The 21,419-nt window shown below is 38.2% G+C and overlaps 1 protein-coding gene across 1 annotated transcript in view; it reads right to left on the minus strand.

Moving 5' to 3' along the window:
- CTNNA3 (catenin alpha 3) overlaps positions 1-21,419 on the minus strand; it is a 1,221,152-nt gene that overhangs the window by 517,575 nt on the left and 682,158 nt on the right. The window contains exons 8-9 of the mRNA XM_060768919.2: positions 4,986-5,066; positions 109-261 (exon numbers count right to left, since the gene is read on the minus strand). Coding sequence (XP_060624902.2) covers positions 109-261; positions 4,986-5,066 — 234 coding nt within the window. The remainder of the gene's footprint in view (positions 1-108; positions 262-4,985; positions 5,067-21,419) is intronic.

Genomic DNA, 21,419 nt, shown 5'->3' on the forward strand with positions numbered 1-21,419 from the left:
GTTTCCCCACTCCCCATATGGGAGTGGGGAAAGCCAAAGAAAGAGAAGAACAAGTGATGACCTCACAGCAGTCAATATCCAATTCCACTGAATTTCTAACAATCTTACCTCAATCAGTCTGCATGTGTGTTCTTTAAAAATAGTAGCATATTCCTTTATTTCCTGCTCTCTTCCATTTTTAGCTGCTTCCGTGAGTACTAGAAGTGGAACAGTTGTGTCCAGGAAGGAGTCTGAGATGTGATCAATGATGGCTTTGCGAAGCTGGAAAAAGAAATCACCACCAATAAAAATACACATTCAGACCTAAATTTGTTAAAATATTATACAATACAATAAGAGCAATCCAATAGAACAAAATGAATGGAGTTACCTTCAACAAAGTTAAGCAATTTGGTTCTAAAATGTTTCAATCCACTATATTCTTCCATTCTCTACATTTGCACTCACCTACAGATTTTACATCTATTCTCCAATTTTCAAAGAAGGTCCATACGAATAGGACAGTGGGTTGCTCATTTTCCTTCCATCTCCAGTTCTCCCCTTCTCCTCATGTTAAGATTGATGACTGAGCAGGAGAACTCTCTCTCTGCACATGGATACTGTTCACAAAACTAAGTGTCTAATTTTGTGGAAGGGGGAGGTATTCAGATCATATGGAAAGTACTGATACCCATCTCTCTTCACTTGAAGAACTGAAGATGATGGAGGCAGAGTTAGCAAGCTTCTCAAGGGCAACTGAAGGCTCCCATATGAGTGGATGGAATGAATCCAGCCCAGGTTTCATTCTAGATTTTGAAGGAAATGTCTGTGGTGCTGAATCATAATCCCTAAATAGTTTTAGAACCTTAAATAATTCCTCTAATGCCTACAATAAAATTCAGAGCAGACTCACCACACCACTGTCATTGAATCTTCTAGTCACTGCTGATTCCTCCACTTTTGTGCCTTGATTTATAGAATAATAGACTCATAGAGTTGGAAGAGACCTCATGGGCCATCCAGTCCATCCCCCTGCCAAGAAGCAGGAAAATTGCATTCAAAGCACTTGGTGTCTGAATGGGACTTCTTTATCAAACACATACACATGTGTGTGAAGTACAGTGTGGACTCCCTACTCAGTGCAAAGTCAAACTACAACAAAATTCTGTACAGCAAAGTACAAACTGGGGAGGCAATTTGGGAGTGTATTTGTATGTATTAGAGGTGTGCATTTTTTCATTAGTCCTCATAAGTCATATCAAATTCATTAAATTCATATGTAGAAGACAATATCTGACACGTGGGCATGGCCCACACCAAAAACGTAAGAATCAAAACTTTCCCAATACTTTTGTGTTTGCATTTTGTAAATCTTTGAAGCCTCCCAGAATCAGTTTTATTTTAAGTGCAAACAAGCAAAGCCACAATGGCTATCTTTCCTCTTTAAATTAATTGCCTCTCACCATTAGGAGAGAAAAACCAGAGATAAATCAGAGTTCACGGGGAAAAAAAGACAGAACTTTTGGAAGTAGTTTGGGAAGGCAAGGAGCCCTATCACAGAGAATGCAAAAGGCCCTGCCCTACATTACATTTACCAGAATTCTGCTTACAGAAAGCTCCAATCAGAGGAGGGGAGATATTTGTCCCTCCGCAGCAGCAGCCAATCAGAATTCCAATAAATTGGTGAATCTGCAAAGAGGAGGACTGACTGATACTTCCTGACTGTGAGAGCCATCCAGCAGTGGAACTCTCTGCCCCGGAGTGTGGTGGAGGCTCCTTCTTTGGAAGCTTTTAAACAGAGGCTGGATGGCCATCTGTCAGGGGTGATTTGAATGCAATATTCCTGCTTCTTGGCAGGGGGTTGGACTGGATGGCCCATGAGGTCTCTTCCAACTCTTTGATTCTATGATTCTATGATTCTATGATACATCTAGTAAGTAAATCAGTGCTGGGCTTGGAAGAAATCCCTAAACTGATGGTCCTTCCAACTCAATACGGGAAGTATATTAATTAACTTAGAGACTAGATGTCCATCTGTCAGGAGAGTTTTGATGGTGCCCTTCTGCCTGGAAGAAGGGAATTGGATTAGATGGCCCTTGAGGGTCCCCTCCAACTCTATGAGTCTATGAAAATGTAGAATTGGTTAATATTGGTTTCTATTGTTTAATACATGACAGACATTCAAGGAGATAGCTGTTGTGGCTTTTAAAAATTAAACCTTTTTGTAAAAAAAAATATCCCTAAAATTAGCAGATGTATGAATATTTCTGAAAATTTAGGGGAATGATCCCCTCTTATCTTGTGTCATTGTAAACAAAATTCAAGGAGATTAGCTCTTGTCGTTTTTTAAATGTTGTTTATAAAACCTTTGAAAATTCCCCAAAAATCTGTGTATAAGTGAAACCTTCTGAAATTTGATTGGCAGTGGTAAATCTGTTCTACCATTGTAGCAAGTTTCACCCCAATAGCTATAAAAATAGGGGAGAAAGGAGCTCCTGAACTTTCCCCAATTATAGTAATTATGTGCAATTGCTATAACAAGGAAGTAACAAAATTTCATTACTCTCATTATAGTAATGAAATTTTCACTAACTATACTTCAGAAACACTTTAGAAACAAAACGACAACACCCCCTAATTTTGTAATGACTTTTGAAATATTTTTTTATCAATCGCGCATGTCTTTCACACTTTTCTGCAATATCAAAAGGTGGAAAATAATCTTTAAATATTTAAGCTACTGGAGGCACCAGTAATGGATTGCTATTTATCTATTTGTAAAGAGCCCCAGTCAAAATAGATAATAATAACTCTCTATCAATAGTTCCATTAGGGGTTCAAATTGTAACATAGAGCGAAATGCTACCAGCAATAAGAGACAGGTGTTACACATGAGGATTTTAGTATTCCAAGCCCTTCTAGAGAAAAATAATACATATTAAACATTAGATGCCTTTTTATATGACTGGAATAGACGGAAATAACAACTGCCTATAGTCAGCTGAAGAAGCTAGCACATGTTTCAAATATCCTGACTGTGACAGAGCCTGCATTGCATAAATATTCAACTCACACACAAGAGATATATATTATGCAAATCTTTAGCCTATTGAAGCACCGTATATTGATTTACACAGTACTCTATACAGTCTTGTTTCCATAAATACCAGTTCAGACAGGCATGTATCAAAACGTTTTTGAACATGAGATCAAAGACAGGGCATAAATTTCCACATGTAGATTTGTTCATTTAATACAATACATGTAAACAAAATGTGTTATTCCATCCACTGATTCTCCTTCCCTTTAAGGATGTATACAATGCCCACCCTTACTTTTTAAATTCTCTTTTACATTGTAATACCATTATATTCTATTCTTATTACAGTTTCAAGGGAATCAAAATGTGTAAATAGATTAAAATTAGTTAAAGGTGGCAAAACCAGATCTAAGTAATACAATACAGTGAATTTTCCTGATCCGCAGGATTTGGATCAGCAATTTCCACTGACTGAGGGTTGTCATGGCCCGTATTATTAAATAAGGCCAATGGGAACATGTGCATGCAAAAGTGTGCATTTTCATGTCATGACTATTCAATACTATGAGTCATGATCATCCACACTTTTTGGTATCAACATGGGTTATGGATATCGCTGTGTCACTGTATACTTATTTGCCCTTCAGTGTAAGAAAAGTTTTCTTCCTAAAACAAGTTGAACCCTATTTCTAAAATATCAGTATGTTTATTTGTAAAACAACAAAAACTAATGAGATGTGATGGAATGATATAAAATAAAGCAGTTACATTGCAGCAGGTATATATGCTTACCTGATCTCTGGACTCTTATGATAAATTATTTATTTCTTTAGATTTTGCATTGCATTTTAACTTACTGTGTAGGTATTTTAATTAAGTTGATTATAGGCAGCCTTGGGCATCTTAAATATATAATGGAAAGGCTGTGCATAAATATTCAACAGAACAATTCAAAATGTTTTCCTGTCCAAACTTGCTGAGTTCTCTGATGAGACGAAAAAAGAATGCTGTAAGAATTGGGACTCAATCTATCAACTAATCTAGGAACTGGTCTAGCAAGCACCTGTAATTTAATGGTCTTAAACACATGTGTGAATTGGTTTCAACACAAGATGCACCTGAGCTATAGAATTCATGCAGTTTGACACCACTTTCTCTGCTATAGATCAATGCTATGGGCTCATGGGAGTTGTAGTTTGGTAAGGCACTAGAAGTATTTATCAGAGAAAGCTCAAGATTACAGCTCCACCGATTACATAATTATCTTCCATGCTACTGGAGAAACTGTATATTCTTCCACATTATTTTGACCATATTTGAATACCCTGAAGAGTTAGACAATAATTATCCTCGGAGAAAAATATGGATTTTCGAAAACCAAACCCTGCTTTCTATAGAGGAAAAAGGGTTCCTGCAAAAAAACAAAACAAAACAAAAAAACCCAAGAAATAGTGTTTTCTGTGCAGAAAACAAGATTGGGAAGGGGTATTTTTCCATGCAGACTAATTCTTCAACAATACCATGGAATATCTGAAAAAAATGGGGGAAAATATACAAGATTCTTGCTAGTCGATTATTTTTCCCTAGAGAACTCTTGGGAAACCTTTTTTTTTAAAGTCTGGGAATAAAGATAATAAATATTATTTCCATCTCTACTCATCAGATACAGGCTTGCTTAACTACAATGGTGTTACATAAAATGGTGTTACACACTTACCTATCTTTCTCAGATGAGCTTCTTTCGGTCCTGTCCATACGTCATCTAACTTGAAGATAATAGGTCTAGATTTTTACTCTTCAAGCAATGAAGCACTTAGGCTTTACATTGCTGTTTTACACCTATGGTGACTCTGCTGTTCCCATCCCACCAACCTCAATGACACATTAAAAACAGATCTTTGTTTCTCTTTTCATAATTGTTTGCACAAATCTCTGTTAAACACATTTTGTCCTCAGGGGAGATTACCTGCCTGCGGAGGTCTCTTGTTTTCTTGCACATGTTATCTATTGCAGTATTCAAGGCATTGCTTCTTTCTTTTTTATCAGCCTGGGGAGAGAGAAAAAAGCAATTATTTTGAGCACACACAAAATTAGGATAATTTTTTCCTTTTTTTCCAAATCATGATTCTAATTCCAGTTTAGAAATGACATGTTTTTGAACATAAGAAAGATACTAACGTATCATGTTTGACCTGAATTGTTTGTTAAAACTAAATAACTGCAGTTAAGCATATAGTTCTTGTTTTTAAAGTTTTCATACCAAATTGGTGCCATATTAATTATTATATAATGACACCAAACACAGAATTTGCTCATTGGATGGTCACCTGTCCTATTTTATAGACAGACTATCTATCGGATGGGCTATAAGAAGGCAATCCTATTGGCATATGCCACACTGTGGAAAGCTGTATTGAATTTATATTTTAATTAAATTAATTATTTCAAACTTTGCCTCTACCTAGCTATCTAGATTAGCAGGACACATTTTATTCAAATTCATGTTCTCCCATACAAGTGCACATTTTATTTCCTTTCCTTTCCTTTCCTTTCCTTTCTTTCTTTCTTTCTTTCCATCTTTTTTTCTTGGCCACACATAAGTAGCCACCTCACACGTGAACCTATACAAATGAGCACATTCCCAGCCCATTAACCATTTTCCTGCAGTTTTAGAGGCCCCATTAGCTGTAGTTAAAAACCATCCATTCAAATAATCAAAATTGCATCAGCAACAGTGAAAAATAGCACATATAACATTAAAAACAGCAGCTAAAAGCTTTGCGATGCTTGTATATTGGTCCTACAAATCTCTCTGTGAAATGCATCTCATGAAGTTTTGAGAACAGTCTTTTCTCCTCATTGTGTTGTTGGAAGTACTACAATGGAATGAAATACATCCTTTTCCTACCCACCTTCCCTCTCCATTTCAACCCATACATTACATCTCCTATATCATACTGTATAGTAGAAGCTTGAGTCTCTGCCCATGTGAAACCCCATTTAGACATTTGTATGGGGAGGATGAGAGGACAATGGCAACCAAAATCCTGCTCTTCTGGAGAGGAGCTATATTCAGATAATAGAGATATACTACATCTTGGAAGATCCTTACAGACCAATCGGCAATCAAAGTTGGCCCACAAAATGAGACCTGTAAGAGCTAGGCCTGGGTAACAACGGAAAAAATTGTTTCTAAAATCGATTTGTATTTGGGGGTTTTTTTGTTTCGATATTTAAAATAATTACAAAATTTTCCTTTTAAAAAGTTCGATATTTACGAAATTTCGTAAATGGTAAAAAATTAACGAATCGATTTCCGAAACAATAACGAATCGATTCGTTAATGGCGGACGCAACCGCGAAATACGCTAAAAAACCTCCAAAACCTTCTGAAGCTTCCCTCTCCCTCTGTTGTTGACTGTTGGTGTGATATTATAATTTTTTTTCACTAATTAAACCATAAAACTGGCCCAGACATGCGGAAAAAATAACGAAACGACCTCAAAACAATAACGAAACGAATACAATATCGAAATACGAAGGATTTACAAAATGTTTTTGAAAATTCGGTTTTTTTAATAATTGCTCCAGAATGGTTAGTTATCGTTTTGTAATTGAAAAAATTAACGAATTATTAACAAATTACGAATTAACGAAACGAAACCGCCCAGCCCTAATAAGAGCTAGGATGGGTGCCCTTTCTGGTATACTCTCCCCTTTTATAGGTGAGGTCAATACATAGTGCTGATCTATAAGAGTGCCAGTGTTCTCCACACTCTCTATATTTGACTGTATTAATGTCACGTATGAATGTTATTTGCTGCTTAAAGTGCCTGGGGAGGAATATTATGCACTGGCATGATTGTGTTCTCGGATGGAAACAGTTTCATTCCCCATAGCCATAATTTTCTTTGTTTGCATTTCCACTATAACTGTCATATGGTAAGCATAGTGATGTTTCAGGAATTCACTCTGCTGGGATTTAAAAAGAAAACAAACCCTGATTTATCCAGTCCTCAGCTCCTGGGCCAAGCAGAAAAATAGATGCAATTTTAAGTCTGAAATGTGTAAATGTATAAGTAGGAATCTGTTCTGCTAAGGAATAAAACAGGATCAACATCATGCATGTGTTTCAAAAATGGACCAAAAAATCACATACATTTGTAAAACATGCACACAGTTGAGTCAATGAGGCAGGAAGTGCATTAATATTCTAATTGAAAATGAGGAAAAATCTGTATGGATTATCTTTGTTTATTGAAATATTTACATCCATCCTTTTATCATGGGATTTCAAGTCAGCATACAAAAAAATTGATGTAATCAGACGAAAACTGAAAAAGGATAATTTACAGAGACTCAAGCATATTAAATAAACTAAAAAAATTAAACCAGTCAAAACAGTTTAAGACAATTTAAAATCATGTATATGTCCAGATTTGGATGAAATCAATGAAACCCCCAATCAATGAAAAACTCCAAAAGCCACATTTTTCTTGGTACCAGGGGAAATCAGCCATTACACCAATGAGGCCTCTAAGGTGAGTATATTCTACTCATGAGGCAATCCTCTCCCATGTCTTCCATTCCCGGTATTGGCCCCATGACTGGGTCATAGAGGAGGCCCTCTCCAGTTGATCCCGAAGTCTACAATTTATAAAGAAAATCCATAAAGAACCAGAATAAATTTTAAGATCAAGAAGGTAGATCAGTTATTGAAATTGAGTTGGCAGATCTATTGGTCCCTTGGGGGACTGAGTCTGATCTGTTTTAGAAGATATAAGAAGAGTAGCATCAAGACTCCAAATTAAGGATATACATACTTTCCACACTCCTATGGTAGGTCACTTGATGATACGCTCAAAATATCAGAGGCTATTAATTTAAAGAGGAAAGGTAAACTTTTTGACTTTGCTTTGCTTCCTCGCACTGAAAATAAAACTGACTTTGGGAGGCTTCTGAGATTTACAAAATGCAAATAAAAAGTATTGGGTAAGTTTCTGTTCTTAAGTTTTTGGCTCCGGCCATGCCTACATGTTGGATATTGCATTGTAAATATGAATTTAACAAATTCGATACAACTTACATTGATATACAATTAAAATGCACAAGCCTAATACACAGTATATACACAGAGAGCCATATTTCCTGCTTTGTCCCACATTGCCCAGTTATACCATACTACCATTTTCACTCCCGCTCGCAGTATGTACTGTTTGCACAATCTCTTTGAGAGGCAGGTCAGTCTTTGTTGTTAGTTTTTAGCAATGCACATCAATTTCTAATAAACACCACCACCAACAGAAACATGGGCTTCCTTAGAATTCTTGACCTTGAGCGAAAACATCTTTTTGTAAACATCAATCGATGTTGCTAAGACAGAATATAATACTTTAAAAGAAGTGCCAAGAAACTGTAGGGATTCGTTCGAGAACAAATGTCTGTGAAGGTGCCACAAGTCTGGACTGGGCATGCTGTCATTTTTAAATATATATATTTCATCAATTTTAATGTTATTTATCAGCCAACATCAGCAGGATTTTTTAAATAACAGCACTGTATAAGCAGGTCTTTTTCATCACCATTTAATTTCCTCATTTTTCCAACCCTTCAACATAAATCTTGCTATTTCAATTGTTTCAGAATGAGATTCTCTCTTATTAGCACAAAAAAACTTGTAAAAAAAAGGCCAAGGTTCTAAATTGAACCATTATTTATATTTCCATATATTCAAATAATGATATCTACAAAAAAGCTCGTATTTTAAAATCTAAAAAAGGAAAAAAGAAAGGGAAAATAGATAGAAAGATATAGGTATTAAAAATCTTCCTTTAATGCTGAATATTGTTTACAAAATTTCCTCATATTTTTATGCTTTTCTTTTGTTTATGGATTTATTCCATGCCAGGCAAATCAGTTAGGCCTAATATCTAGGTATTTATTCTGATTTTATCATTTGATTTTTTAAAAAAGAAAAACTGCCTGTTAGCAACAAGTTGTATCATTCTGAACCAAGACTGTTCTTCTTTTGTAAATATATTTGAAATAGCTGTCATGCCTATGGCTTGCTCTACTGGACAGTTTTGATCTATGTTGCTACAGAGCTGGGAGTGTGTGTGTGTGTAAATCCAGTCTGCAACTGGGAGGAAAATGTCAACAAAAGTGTTCACACTTCAAAAGACCATAGCATATAATTTCATAGGCACAAATTAAGTTTTCAATTACTGGCTCACTATAGAAAGCATACTGCTTGATTGCTGAGCTGTGGTTTTATAAGCATCATGCATTTTCACTATTCACATTTCAGTCAAACCCTAATTTTCATGATGATCTCAAACTAATTTCAGGCTACGATTTGGCCCTGTGAGAAACCAGTATGCCTGCACTTCCACCACTGCAAAGTAGAACATGCTGCAAGACAGCTTTGGTCTATTTTCTTTAGATATAAATTCACCACTACTCACCTTTTCAATAATGTTTAGGTCTTAGATGTGCCAAAACCCAGGTTTATATAATTATGGAGAATAAAAGATTAATTTCCAGACTTCCCAATAAAGTCCAGAGAAATAGGATTGCCATTTTCCCCTGAACAGACCGACTACAAGATTATGCCAGGTACGAAAACTAGATTAACTCTGATTTCAAATTTAGCTTGTTAAATAAAGAACCAAGGAGACAGTAGTTGAAAAATAGTAAATTTGATGGTAATAAGCATTTGCTTATTAAATATATCTTAGGAACAAGAGAGGTCATAGTTAAGGAAAGATGGGACAAGATATTTCAAATTTAGCATGTTAAATAAAGAACCTTTTTGTCCTAGCTTAGAATTCTCTTGCCATTATTATTATTATTATTATTATTATTATTATTATTATTATTCAAGCAAAGACAAAGAAAGCATCTTGTTTTAATCACAGATATCCAGACATCAGAAGACCGCTCCCAGACAAGACAATGGTAAAGATAGTTTGAAATTTACACTGAGGTCTCTAATTGTATGAGCATGTTATACATATCTAACTATCTAGCTATAAAATATTATAGCTAGACCTCCATGCTGTCACTGAGAAAGAAATGTGACATACTATATGTATGAGGAGAAGAGAAAGGGAAGAGAAGGAAGCAAAGACATAAAGAGGAGCAAGAAAGGAAAATAGGAGGAAGGGAGAGAAAAAGGATAAAAGGAAAAAAGGAAGAAAGAGAAAACAAAGTGTAAATGTTATCAGGGGAGGAAAGGAGAGCAAGAGAAAGAAGAGAGGGTAAAGGAAGAGAAGAGATGAAAGAGGGGAGGGAATGAAGAAAAAGAAGGGAAAATGGAAAGAAAAAAAGGAAAGGAAAAAAGAGAGATGAAGATATATGAGGGAAAGCAAGGGAAGTAGAAAGGAAAGAAAAAGAGAGAGAGAAGGTGTATGAGGGAAATGAAAGAAGGAAGGAAAGAGAGCCTGTTCACTGTTGTCAAAGTGTTGTCATGGAGACACTATGAAGTAGGTCTTCTCAGAGCCGGAAGACGGAGAAAATAGGCAGCCCGCAGTTCCACTGACACCCAGGCAATGCCGGAGGCAAATATATATGTTAGTTCATATATATTTCCAGAAAAAACAGAGCGATAGTTTGTCACAAGCATGAATTATTATTAGTAAACATGTATGTGCAACCAAACAAGATAGTTAATTTCATATATCTATATGCACACGCACACACTAGCTTGGGTATCCACTGATGCCCGGGTTATTTGAAAAAGGCATTGTCTGTTTTTGGATGTTTGGTATTACTAATTAGGTAATTTCTGTAATGCTATTTATTAGAGAAAGGTCAATCTCTTGCTCTTGTTTTTTTATGAATTCTCTCAGAAAATGCATAAGGATGTGGGTGAACTAAAATTCCCAAAATTCTGGGTCAATCCTCCCCAAACACCACCAGTATTCAAAGTAGGCTATGTTGGATCTATGTGCCAAGTTTGGTCCAGATCAATTGTTAACTGGGATAAAAGAACTCTGGATGTGGATGAACTTCTAGAATGCAAAGTCAATTTCCCCCACAATCCTTCCAGTATGTTCAGTTGGTCATGTGGGTTCTCTGTGCCAAGTTTGGTCTCAGTCCATTGTTGGTAGGGATCACAGTTTCAAAGGTCAATTTCACCCAAAACTGCTCCAGTATGTTCAGTGGCTCATGAGGAGTCTGTGTCCAAAGTTTGGTCCAGGTTTATCATTGGTATGGGACACAGTGGTCTCTGGAAGTAGATGAAGGTACTGCAGATCCCTTCATCCATGGTCCATCCTCCCCCAAACTTCACCAGAGCATTGAGCGGGTCTGTGTCCCAAATTTGGTCCAGGTCTGTCATTGGTGGGGGTTGCAGTAGTCTGTGGGACTGGAAGCTGAAGGGGGTGAAGGTACTGCAAATCCCATCAGCCATGGTCCATCCTCTCCCAAACTGCACCAGGATGTAAAATGGATCATGGGAGGGGGATTCTGTGAGCCACGTTTGGTCCAAGTCCCTCATTCGTGGGGGTTGCATTGGTCTGTGGAAGTTTGAGCACCAGCCAGAAAAATACTTCATACACCACATACAAACAAACACACACACACACACACACAGACGTGATTAAATATTTAAGATAGATTAAAACAAAACCTACGTACAAAAAGCAAAAAGCAAAAAAAGCATAATCAACAACAAAATAAAAAATGTTAATTTCAGAAACAGGAGGAATGATGAGAGGAAGAAGTATTGAGACATAACAAGAAAAAGTGATCCTAAATGGGAAAGAAAAATAGGGAGGGCCAGAAATACATGTGTGCACACAGAGACTTTATTTTCATGGAATAGGAAAGTGCAGTTCAGAGACATCCTAGTTTACTGTTTCCTGCTCACCCTGTTCACTTTTGCTGTACTCTTCCCACTAGTATTAATGCCTAAACAAATCTAAACTGCCTTTTTGAACCCAAGTAAAGGGAAAAGTTTGATTGGTACTGGGAAACATTCATATTTTCATATCCTACTTTTTGCCAGAGAACCAGAACTAAAGGTGGTTCACAATTTTAAAAAATACAATATAGTTAAAACATATAAAACAGCATCATTAGAATCATAGAATCATAGAATCAAAGAGTTGGAAGAGACCTCATGGGCCATCCAGTCCAACCCCCTGCCAAGAAGCAGGAATATTGCATTCAAATCACCCCTGACAGATGGCCATCCAGCCTCTGCTTAAAAGCTTCCAAAGAAGGAGCCTCCACCACACTCCGGGGCAGAGAGTTCCACTGCTGAACGGCTCTCACAGTCAGGAAGTTCTTCCTCATGTTCAGATGGAATCTCCTCTCTTGTAGTTTGAAGCCATTGTTCCGCGTCCTAGTCTCCAAGGAAGCAGAAAACAAGCTTGCTCCCTCCTCCCTGTGGCTTCCTCTCACATATTTGTACATGGCTATCATATCTCCTCTCAGCCTTCTCTTCTTCAGGCTAAACATGCCCAGTTCCCTAAGCCGCTCCTCATAGGGCTTGTTCTCCAGACCCTTGATCATTTTAGTCACCCTCCTCTGGACACATTCCAGCTTGTCAATATCTTTCTTGAATTGTGGTACCCAGAATTGGACACAATATTCCAGATGTGGTCTAACCAAAGCAGAATAGAGGGGTAGCATTACTTCCTTAGATCTAGACACTATGCTCCTATTGATGCAGGCCAAAATCCCATTGGCTTTTTTTGCCGCCACATCACATTGTTGGCTCATGTTTAACTTCTTGTCCATGAGGACTCCAAGATCTTTTTCACACGTACTGCTCTCGAGCCAGGCGTCACCCATTCTGTATCTTTGCATTTCATTTTTTCTGCCAAAGTGGAGTATCTTGCATTTGTCACTGTTGAACTTCATTTTGTTAGTTTTGGCCCATCTCTCTAATCTGTCAAGATCGTTTTGAATCCTGCTCCTGTCCTCTGGACTATTGGCTATCCCTCCCAATTTGGTGTCGTCTGCAAACTTGATGATCATGCCTTCTAGCCCTTCATCTAAGTCATTAATAAAGATGTTGAACAGGACCGGGCCCAGGACGGAACCCTGCGGCACTCCACTTGTCACTTCTTTCCAAGATGAAGAGGAAGCATTAGTGAGCACTCTCTGTGTTCGTCCACTTAACCAATTACAGATCCACCTCACCGTAGTTTTGCCTAGCCCACATTGGACTAGTTTCCTTGCCAGAAGGTCATGGGGGACCTTGTCGAAGGCCTTACTGAAATCCAGGTACGCTACATCCACGGCATTCCCCGCATCTACCCATTAAAATGTAATTAAACTATCAATAACATTAAAAACAAGTTAAAACATGCACTAAAAAATAAAATAGTTTAAAATATGCAATTAACTATGGTGTCAATTCTACACAGAGTTCCTGGACAGTGAGGAACAGAACTCAGTGGGATTTACCTTGAGGTAAAAGACTTAATTAAATAAACACACTGATTTCTAACTTGGTTTTCTTAAAGAACTGCTTAAGCCATTCACATTAAATATAAATGTAGTGTTGACACTACAGTATTGCCAGCAATTCTGCTCCCTGGCATTTACTAGGAAGCATTTTATTTATTTACTTAGTTAGTTAGTGTTAAAAACATTGCATAAATAAGTATAAAAGATAGCCAGTTGGCAGATCCCTCTGCATTTTAGGAATTTTATAATTTTCAATTTTTTTCTAATTTTATTAATGAGATTTTTATGCACTGTTATTATACTTATGTCATTGTATTCATACTTATGTATTGCTGCCTGCATGTTGCACTTGGAGTGCTTCTGTGAGCCGCCCTGAGTCCCTCTGGGGAGATTATTAATAATAAGATATTATAGACCAAAAATGGCCAACAGTGACCACATTGTCTGTAGCTTTAAACAGTTCTTCCTCTGTGCATGAGACTGGACACTGTGGGCAAGTATACAGATGCTGAGTTATTTGTTCTGCTCCACAGTCACACAAGGTGGAGGATTCTTCTAGGTTGTGCCATTTTGCCAGGTTGTCTTTTGATCTGCCCACTCTACTTCAGAGACTTCTAAATTGTCAATTCTTGGTTTGCCCCTGGAGGCAGACCCTTGTGGGGGGGGGGGCATCCAGTTTCCTGGTTTAGCTGCCCAGAGGGGTACTCTTGCTGTTGTTGGGGGAAGGTTAAGAGGATTAGTGGTTCTAATTAAGCTTTTCCTTGATTTGAGTCTACTGGGAGGAGGCTGATAGCCATGCAGTGGGTGGCTTTCACAGTGTTCAACCTTGGCAGCAACTTCCCATCACACATCGGGGGGGGGGGGGGCTGGCTAGCTTATACAGTTTGACAACAGGTGTAGGTTTGAGACATCCTGTCCAAAGAACTTCTAACTGGGCTAAGACTCAAACGACACATGCACAAGAAGTGGAAAATGGAAGAAATCACCAAAGAAGAATTCAGACAAATAATCAACTCCTGTAGGGAAGGTTCACAAGGCTAAAGTGCAAAATGAGGTCAGGATTGCCAGGGACATTAAAAACAATAAAAAGGGCTTCTTTTCTTATGCCAGTAAAAAAATGAAGAACAAGGAGGTTATAGAGCCTCTGCGAGGAGAAGATGGGGTAATGTTAACAGGGGATAGGAAAAAGGCAGAACTACTTAATGCCTTCTTTGCCTCAGTCTTCTCACAAAAAAGCCACCCTCAACCTCAGCAACATGGAGTGGATGAAGAGTTAGGGGAAATCCAACTCCAAATAGGGAAACAAGTCATCCAGGAATATGGCCACTCTAAGCAAATTCAAGTTCCCAGAGCCGGATCAACTACATCCAAGAGTATCGAAGGAACTGGAAATTATTTCAGAACAAACTAGTCAATATGGGCTAAGCAAAACTACAGTTAGGTGGGATCTGTAATTGGTTAAGTGAACAAACCCAAAGGGTGCTCACCAATGCTTGCTCTTCATCCTGGAAAGAGTGCTGCAGGGTTCTGTCCTGGGCCCGATCCAGTTCAACATCTTTATTAATGACTTAGATGAAGGGTTAGAAGAGAAGATCATCAAGTTTTCAGAGGACACCAAACTGGAAAGGATAGCTAATGCCCCAGAAGACAGGAGCAGAATTCAAAACAATCTTAACAGATCAGAGAGCTGGACCAGAACTAACAAAATGAAGTTTAATAATGACAAATGCAAGATATTCCACTTAGGCAGAAAAATAATGATATGCAAAGATACAGAATGGGGGATGACTGGCTCAAGAGCAGTATGTGTGAAAAAGATCTTGGAGTCCTTGTGGACAACAAGTTAAACATGAGCCAATTATGTCATGCGGCGGCAAAAGAAAAACCAATGGGATTGATTTAGGCCTACATAAATAGCAGTGTACTGTCTAGATCCAGGGAAGTCATGTTATCCCTCTATTCTGCCTTGGGTCCAATTCCGGGCACCGCAATAGAAGGAAAATGTTGATATGCCCAAATGTGTCCAGAGGAGGGTGACTAAAATGACCAAGGGTCTGGAGAACAAGCCCTATCAGGAGCGGCTTAAAAAGCAGGGCATGTTCACCCTACAGAAGAGAAGATATGATGGCCATGAATAAACATGTAAGGGAAAGTCATAAGGAGGGAGCAAGATTGTTTTCTGCTGCCCTGGAGATAGGGCTTCAAACTACAAGAAAGAAGATTCCATTGAACATTAGGAAGAACTTCCTAACTGTGAGAACTGTTCAGCCATGGAACTCTCTGCCCCAGAGTATGGTGGAGGCTCCTTCTTTGGAGGCTTTTAAACAGAGACTGGATGGCCATCTGTTGAGGGTTCTTTGAATATGATTTTCTGCTTCTTGGCAGGGGGTTGGACTGGATGGCCCATGAGGTCTCTTCCAACTATATGATTCTATGATTATTCTACATGTTTTGTTCAGTAATATATTCACCTGCTTTGCATAGGAAGACTTGTACCAAACAGGGCAGGCATACTCAGCAGTTGAGTAAAACAAGGCCAGGGCCATTGTTCTTATTAATTTTGCACCCCATGGGCTGCTACTAAGCTTCTGCAGGATGTTATTGCATGCAGCTATCTTGTGCTTGGTGTTCAACAAAGCACGCATAAGAAATTACTAGTGTGTCTCCCAACAAGAAAAGTCTACCCCAAAATAACTTGCTCTCTTCTTACATTTTGGAGGGATGAATATGCCAGATAACTATAGGGAAATGATGTCACAGCACGGTGCCAATGCACCTACAGGTTGGTCTACGTCTGCTCTTTTGTCTTTCCTCCAAATGACTCGTCTTTCTCCTCCCTATTGCAACATGGTCTATCCAGTCATCCATTTGGGAAGTGAGAAAGAACTTTTTAGTGTGCCAAGTTTGATTGCAACATATTTTTTTGCCTACACCATGACTTCTGTATACAACAATTTAGCTCACTGGCTCCTGACACAAATGGAGGAGTGATAGCCCTCAGCTGGTTTATAATTTAGAGAGATATATCCGAGGCCCTAATATGTAGGGGACATCAGGCCTCAGATGACCATTTGAGGAGATTATTTAAGGGATTTATTCTTTGACACAAATGTTGCTTCCAGCAAGAGTGCTGACCAACTTCCAGGGACCAATTTGCCAGTAGCCCCTCTGTTCCCTTTAAGGTATTTAAGTCATGAAAAATCAGGATGGATAGCCCCTTGCTTCTAATCCAGGTAGTGTCCAGCACACATTTTAGGTAGAGTTCCACACATCTCTGGATTGCTACCACACTGCAGATATTGTTTAATAAAATTGTGGCCTGCTTACGTGCTAACAGTGTGGTCTGGCATCTTCCTTCCAACGGGAGGTAAATGGCACCTGTCCTTGATTCATGACATGTATTCAATGACATTTCTCCTAACAAGTGACCTATACCTTTTCCGAGTTCTAAGGAAGCATTTCATTAAACATCACTGTATCAGTTCTGTTGTAGCAAAAGCAATCCTGCAGCACTGTAGTACATGTCATAGTATGGTAAATAATTTTATCTTTTAGATACTACTTTGAACTATGTACAGCATTCTGTTTGTTCAGATACCATGCTATGTGTAATCACAGAGTACAGCATCAATGCTAATTGTATGTTTACTCAAACTGTCCTGATAAAAAATAAAATCAGGATTAATGTACTACTTATGTGAATGTAAAGGGCCTTTCAGAGTTTGAAAGATTTAACTGATGTTAGAGATAATGGGGGCATATGTGACATTAGGAGTGAAGGGGGAATCAGCTGAGAACTTGGAAGGCCATAGTTTTCCACCCTCTTATCTTGTTTCCCCTACTGACTTCTCATCAGGAGAGAGGAGCCAAGCAAGCACTGGAAAAGCTATATTCTTTCAAGATCAGTGGAAAGTTTCATTCTCACCACCTTTGTTCTGACAGCTGGTTCAAGCTGACACAAACGTCACCATCATGTGCCAACAAAAATTCTCCTTGCTGGTCTCATTACCCAATGTTTCACCTCAGGGAAGTAACGTGAGTGTGAGCTGGGGGAAAAAAAGTGAAACTGACTTAAGAAGGATTCTATTCATTGGCATTTTTAACACTTTTCCCATTTCCCCCCTTAGTCTATTCTTATCCCTCCTAGTTTATCAATAAGGAAAAGAGAATGGGGTAATTAACCAAAGGCAAGATTAGGGCTGGAAAGATTGCTTCTATCATGTATTCAATTGCTAGGAAACAGGATAGGTAAAGACAAAGAACAATAACTCCCTTTCTCTGTAAAACTTGTTCAACATTCAACCTCTTTTTTGTTGTTCTTTTGTTCTTTCTTATATATCTACCTATAATTCTTTGTTGGCCATAGTAATTATGTATCTCAGAAGCATATGACTTCCTCAGAAACATAAGGAAAATGCTTATTTTGAAATCTAAAGGAGTCCTATCTTGTGCTATCTTAAAAAAGATAGCACAACCTTTTCCCAATTCCACACTCCAAGCTGAGCCGGAAGTCATGCTCAGTTTCACATCAGGTGTATTAACAGCCCCTCATAACCAAATTCAGAGTCACCACAGGTACTGGTAAGTGTATCTGGCCAAAGATGATTGAGTTCATGCCCTCATATGTTACTTGTTTCATCAGAATATCTTTTATATGATGCATTGATGTTTGCCCAGTTGTCATATCTAACTCTCTCTGTAGTTTTATAAACACCATCACACACCTACCTCCCATGCCAAAATTACATCAATGCTATTCCACAGTGGTTGCCCTACATGAATTCTCAGAACCTCTGTTTCTTTGTTTTTGCACTGAGAGATAGTACTGAACAAGTGCTAAACCTAATCAAGGAAATGATTTTTAAAAGTAGCCCTTTTAAACAAGGCATTTCACCTTCCTACCACCTGGCAGGGCTCCACATGGAGTATGCTGCACCTTCTGCGTTCTCAGCAACACTAATGATAGGAGCAATATTTCTAGCAAAATTAATGATAGGAGCAATATTTCTAGTGAGCATGGAAGCAGAGACGTTCTTTATTGACCTCCCAGAGTTTCCTTCAGGGGTTCTTTCCCCTGTTGATTCTTCAGCCATTTCAAAAGATCCAGCCTTTCTTTCAAGCTCAGCTTTTCAATTACAAAACCAGCCTCCACCTCATCTTGGCATACTATCTGCTTTTGTCTGCTATCAGAAGATGGAATAAGGGAGGGCACAGATTATTTTCTTAGCTTTCCCTCCACAGCTCCCTCTGCCCTCCCCTCACTTTACTCATTTGAAATCTATCATAATTATTCAGTCCTTCAAATGGGGTGGGTAGGAGAGAAATACCTCCTAAACCTACTTTTAAACACAGAAAGCTAAGACACATAAATGGCACAATTTTTGTTCATTGTTTACATCCGTTCCAGGAACCAATTTGCCTTGAAATAATGGCTCGATCTCCTGAGAGTCTGGTATGCTGAGAATGATATGATTCACACCACAAAATTCAATGAAACAGCAATTTGCACTGTCACCTTGCTCACTTGGTGTTACACATAATAGCAGTGCCATTTCAAGTGAAAAGTGAGTTACATACTAGGATGTTTTTTTTAATGGGGGGAACTTTGGAGTTGCACAGTGATACAAGCTAAATTTAGTTCACTTTCACGTCAGTTTGTGCAACTGTTTGCCTTTTATACATCATTGAATTACATCTCTTATCATACCACACCAGTGACTTTGCTAGGTGGGACTAATAGGAGCTACAGTCAAATAACATCTGGAGCACTATATGTCATGTACTCTTGTTTTAGTGAGCTAGAAATGGTGTGAAATTTGTTGTTGTTGTACCTTTAACGGTGCTTCCAGACACTGTCAAAATGAGGGTTAAAAAGTAGTGAAAAACAACCCAGGACCTGACAGCAAGTCTACACAGAGACCTGTCAGTTCTGGGAAATGCTCCTCTCCCCCTACCCCCATACTGTCCTCATGGCTTCCTTTGAAGTGTATTTTACAAGTCTGCAAGATGGAGGACAGATGGGGGACATCCAGCAAAGGTTTTTTCAAAATTATTTTCAATATGCACTGGACCCCATATGCGCTCATGCGGAAATACTAATGTACATACAAGTGGATTTCTTATTCTCTCTCTTCACTCACTTATAAATTCAAGTTCTGTTTAATTTTATAAACATTAGAACAAAGGAATGGCTGCAAAGAGTTCTAATTATGATTCTATTTAGCCACCTGTGTGTCCATGGCTTTATTTTTTGAAAGCCCAATCAGCTGTTTCAAGCTTTTAAAACACACACATGCACTGAAGCAGTCCACACTAGGGTCTCTGAAGGAATTATCATTGGACTGCATCATGCAAAGAGGTGGAGTTTTTGGGAGGAATTGGGTTTTAAGTGCCCCCTTTAAACATGTGTTTTCCAGCTATTAACCTAATTCCGCCCTCACTTTCCCTAAATCTCATTTAGCCTCCACTCCTTTTATACCAGTTTTCTCCAGATTTTTAGGTATGTGTAGAAGGGCCTTAAGTCTCTTTCCAACTTATCACCATCCTAAGAAGAACCAATTACAGGGTTTTCTTGGAAACATTTGCTCAGAACATTTGCCTTTGCCATCCTCTGAAACTGAGGGACTGTGGGTTGCACCCAGGGCCCTTACACACAGCCCTATGTCCCAGAATATCAAGGCAGAAAACCCCACAGTATCTGCTTTGAACTGGGTTATCTGAGCTCACACTCAGATAATATGAGATTTCCTACCTTGATATTCTGGGATATAGTACTGTGTGGAAAAACCCTCAGTGGGTTTCCATGGATGAATGGGGATTCAAACTTTGGTCTCCAGAGACAAAATCCATTGTAAGAACCATTTCACCACACTGGCTCTCAACGTGAAACTAGTAATGGAAAATAAATATTATAGTAGAATAAACTGTACCATTTCCATTTTTGATCCGATTTGTACAGTCATCTATCAATATTCACAGATTCTGATCCACGGGTTTGAAATACCCTGCGTCCAGATAAAAAAGCAAATCTTAAAGTTGCAATTTTACATAAGGAAGCAAGTGATGAGTGGCCCTCCAAATCCTGTAACTATTCCATTATATATAATGGAATTTGAACATCCATGGATTTAAGTATCTATGGGGGCTCCTGGAACCAAGCCGCGGTGAATACCAAGGGATCACAGTATTTCCACTTGACCTTGGCAGAGAACGAATGGTATCAGCTGACTGAATGAGTCTGCCTTAAATGTTCTTAAAGGGTTTGAAATATGTATAAATGCTTAATAAACACTGCCTTAATTTTTTATTATTTTTAACAAGATGCATCTGAAATATCAGCTGAAGAATCAAAACAGTGCTGCTTCCCCTCTTTTCCTTTTTCTTGTATAATTTATTGGGTTATTGAATTTCCATGAAAACTGATATAAGAAGCAAGAAATATGTTCCTACATCCTTTCACAGTGACCATAAAAATAATGACAATTAGAGTTACAGTTACTCACAAACTCCCAAGTTTCCCATTTTCATTTATAGACATTTCATTTTGTCCCACTGCTGTCTCTGGTCAAGCAATTTTGAAAAGCTGTCAAAACACCAGAATCCCTGAAATATGACTGCCAAGGTGTTGCACATGGGTCCATACCATGACAAATTAAAACTGGAGAGGGGGGAGAGTATACTGTCTCCAGCCATTTTTCAGCTTCTTACTTTAAGACCCCTGAAAGATGTTGCAAGTGGTTACAAGAAAAAAAAATATCCTGGACATCATGCTGATAATATTACAAAGGAGTAAAAATAATGTTATAATGAGCATCAATGTTTAATTCACTTTTGCAACCCTAAAAATAAATGAGTTCATTGGTCTTCTAACTAGCATGTACCCAACAGCATACAATTGGCCTCTGGCAATATAAGAAAAATATTAAAATATATTCTGAAGAATGTAAATGAAGTGATGCCCTTAATATTATAGCATCCA

This window comes from Anolis sagrei, chromosome 3, assembly GCF_037176765.1.
Source record: "Anolis sagrei isolate rAnoSag1 chromosome 3, rAnoSag1.mat, whole genome shotgun sequence".
Classification (NCBI taxonomy): domain Eukaryota; kingdom Metazoa; phylum Chordata; class Lepidosauria; order Squamata; family Dactyloidae; genus Anolis; species Anolis sagrei.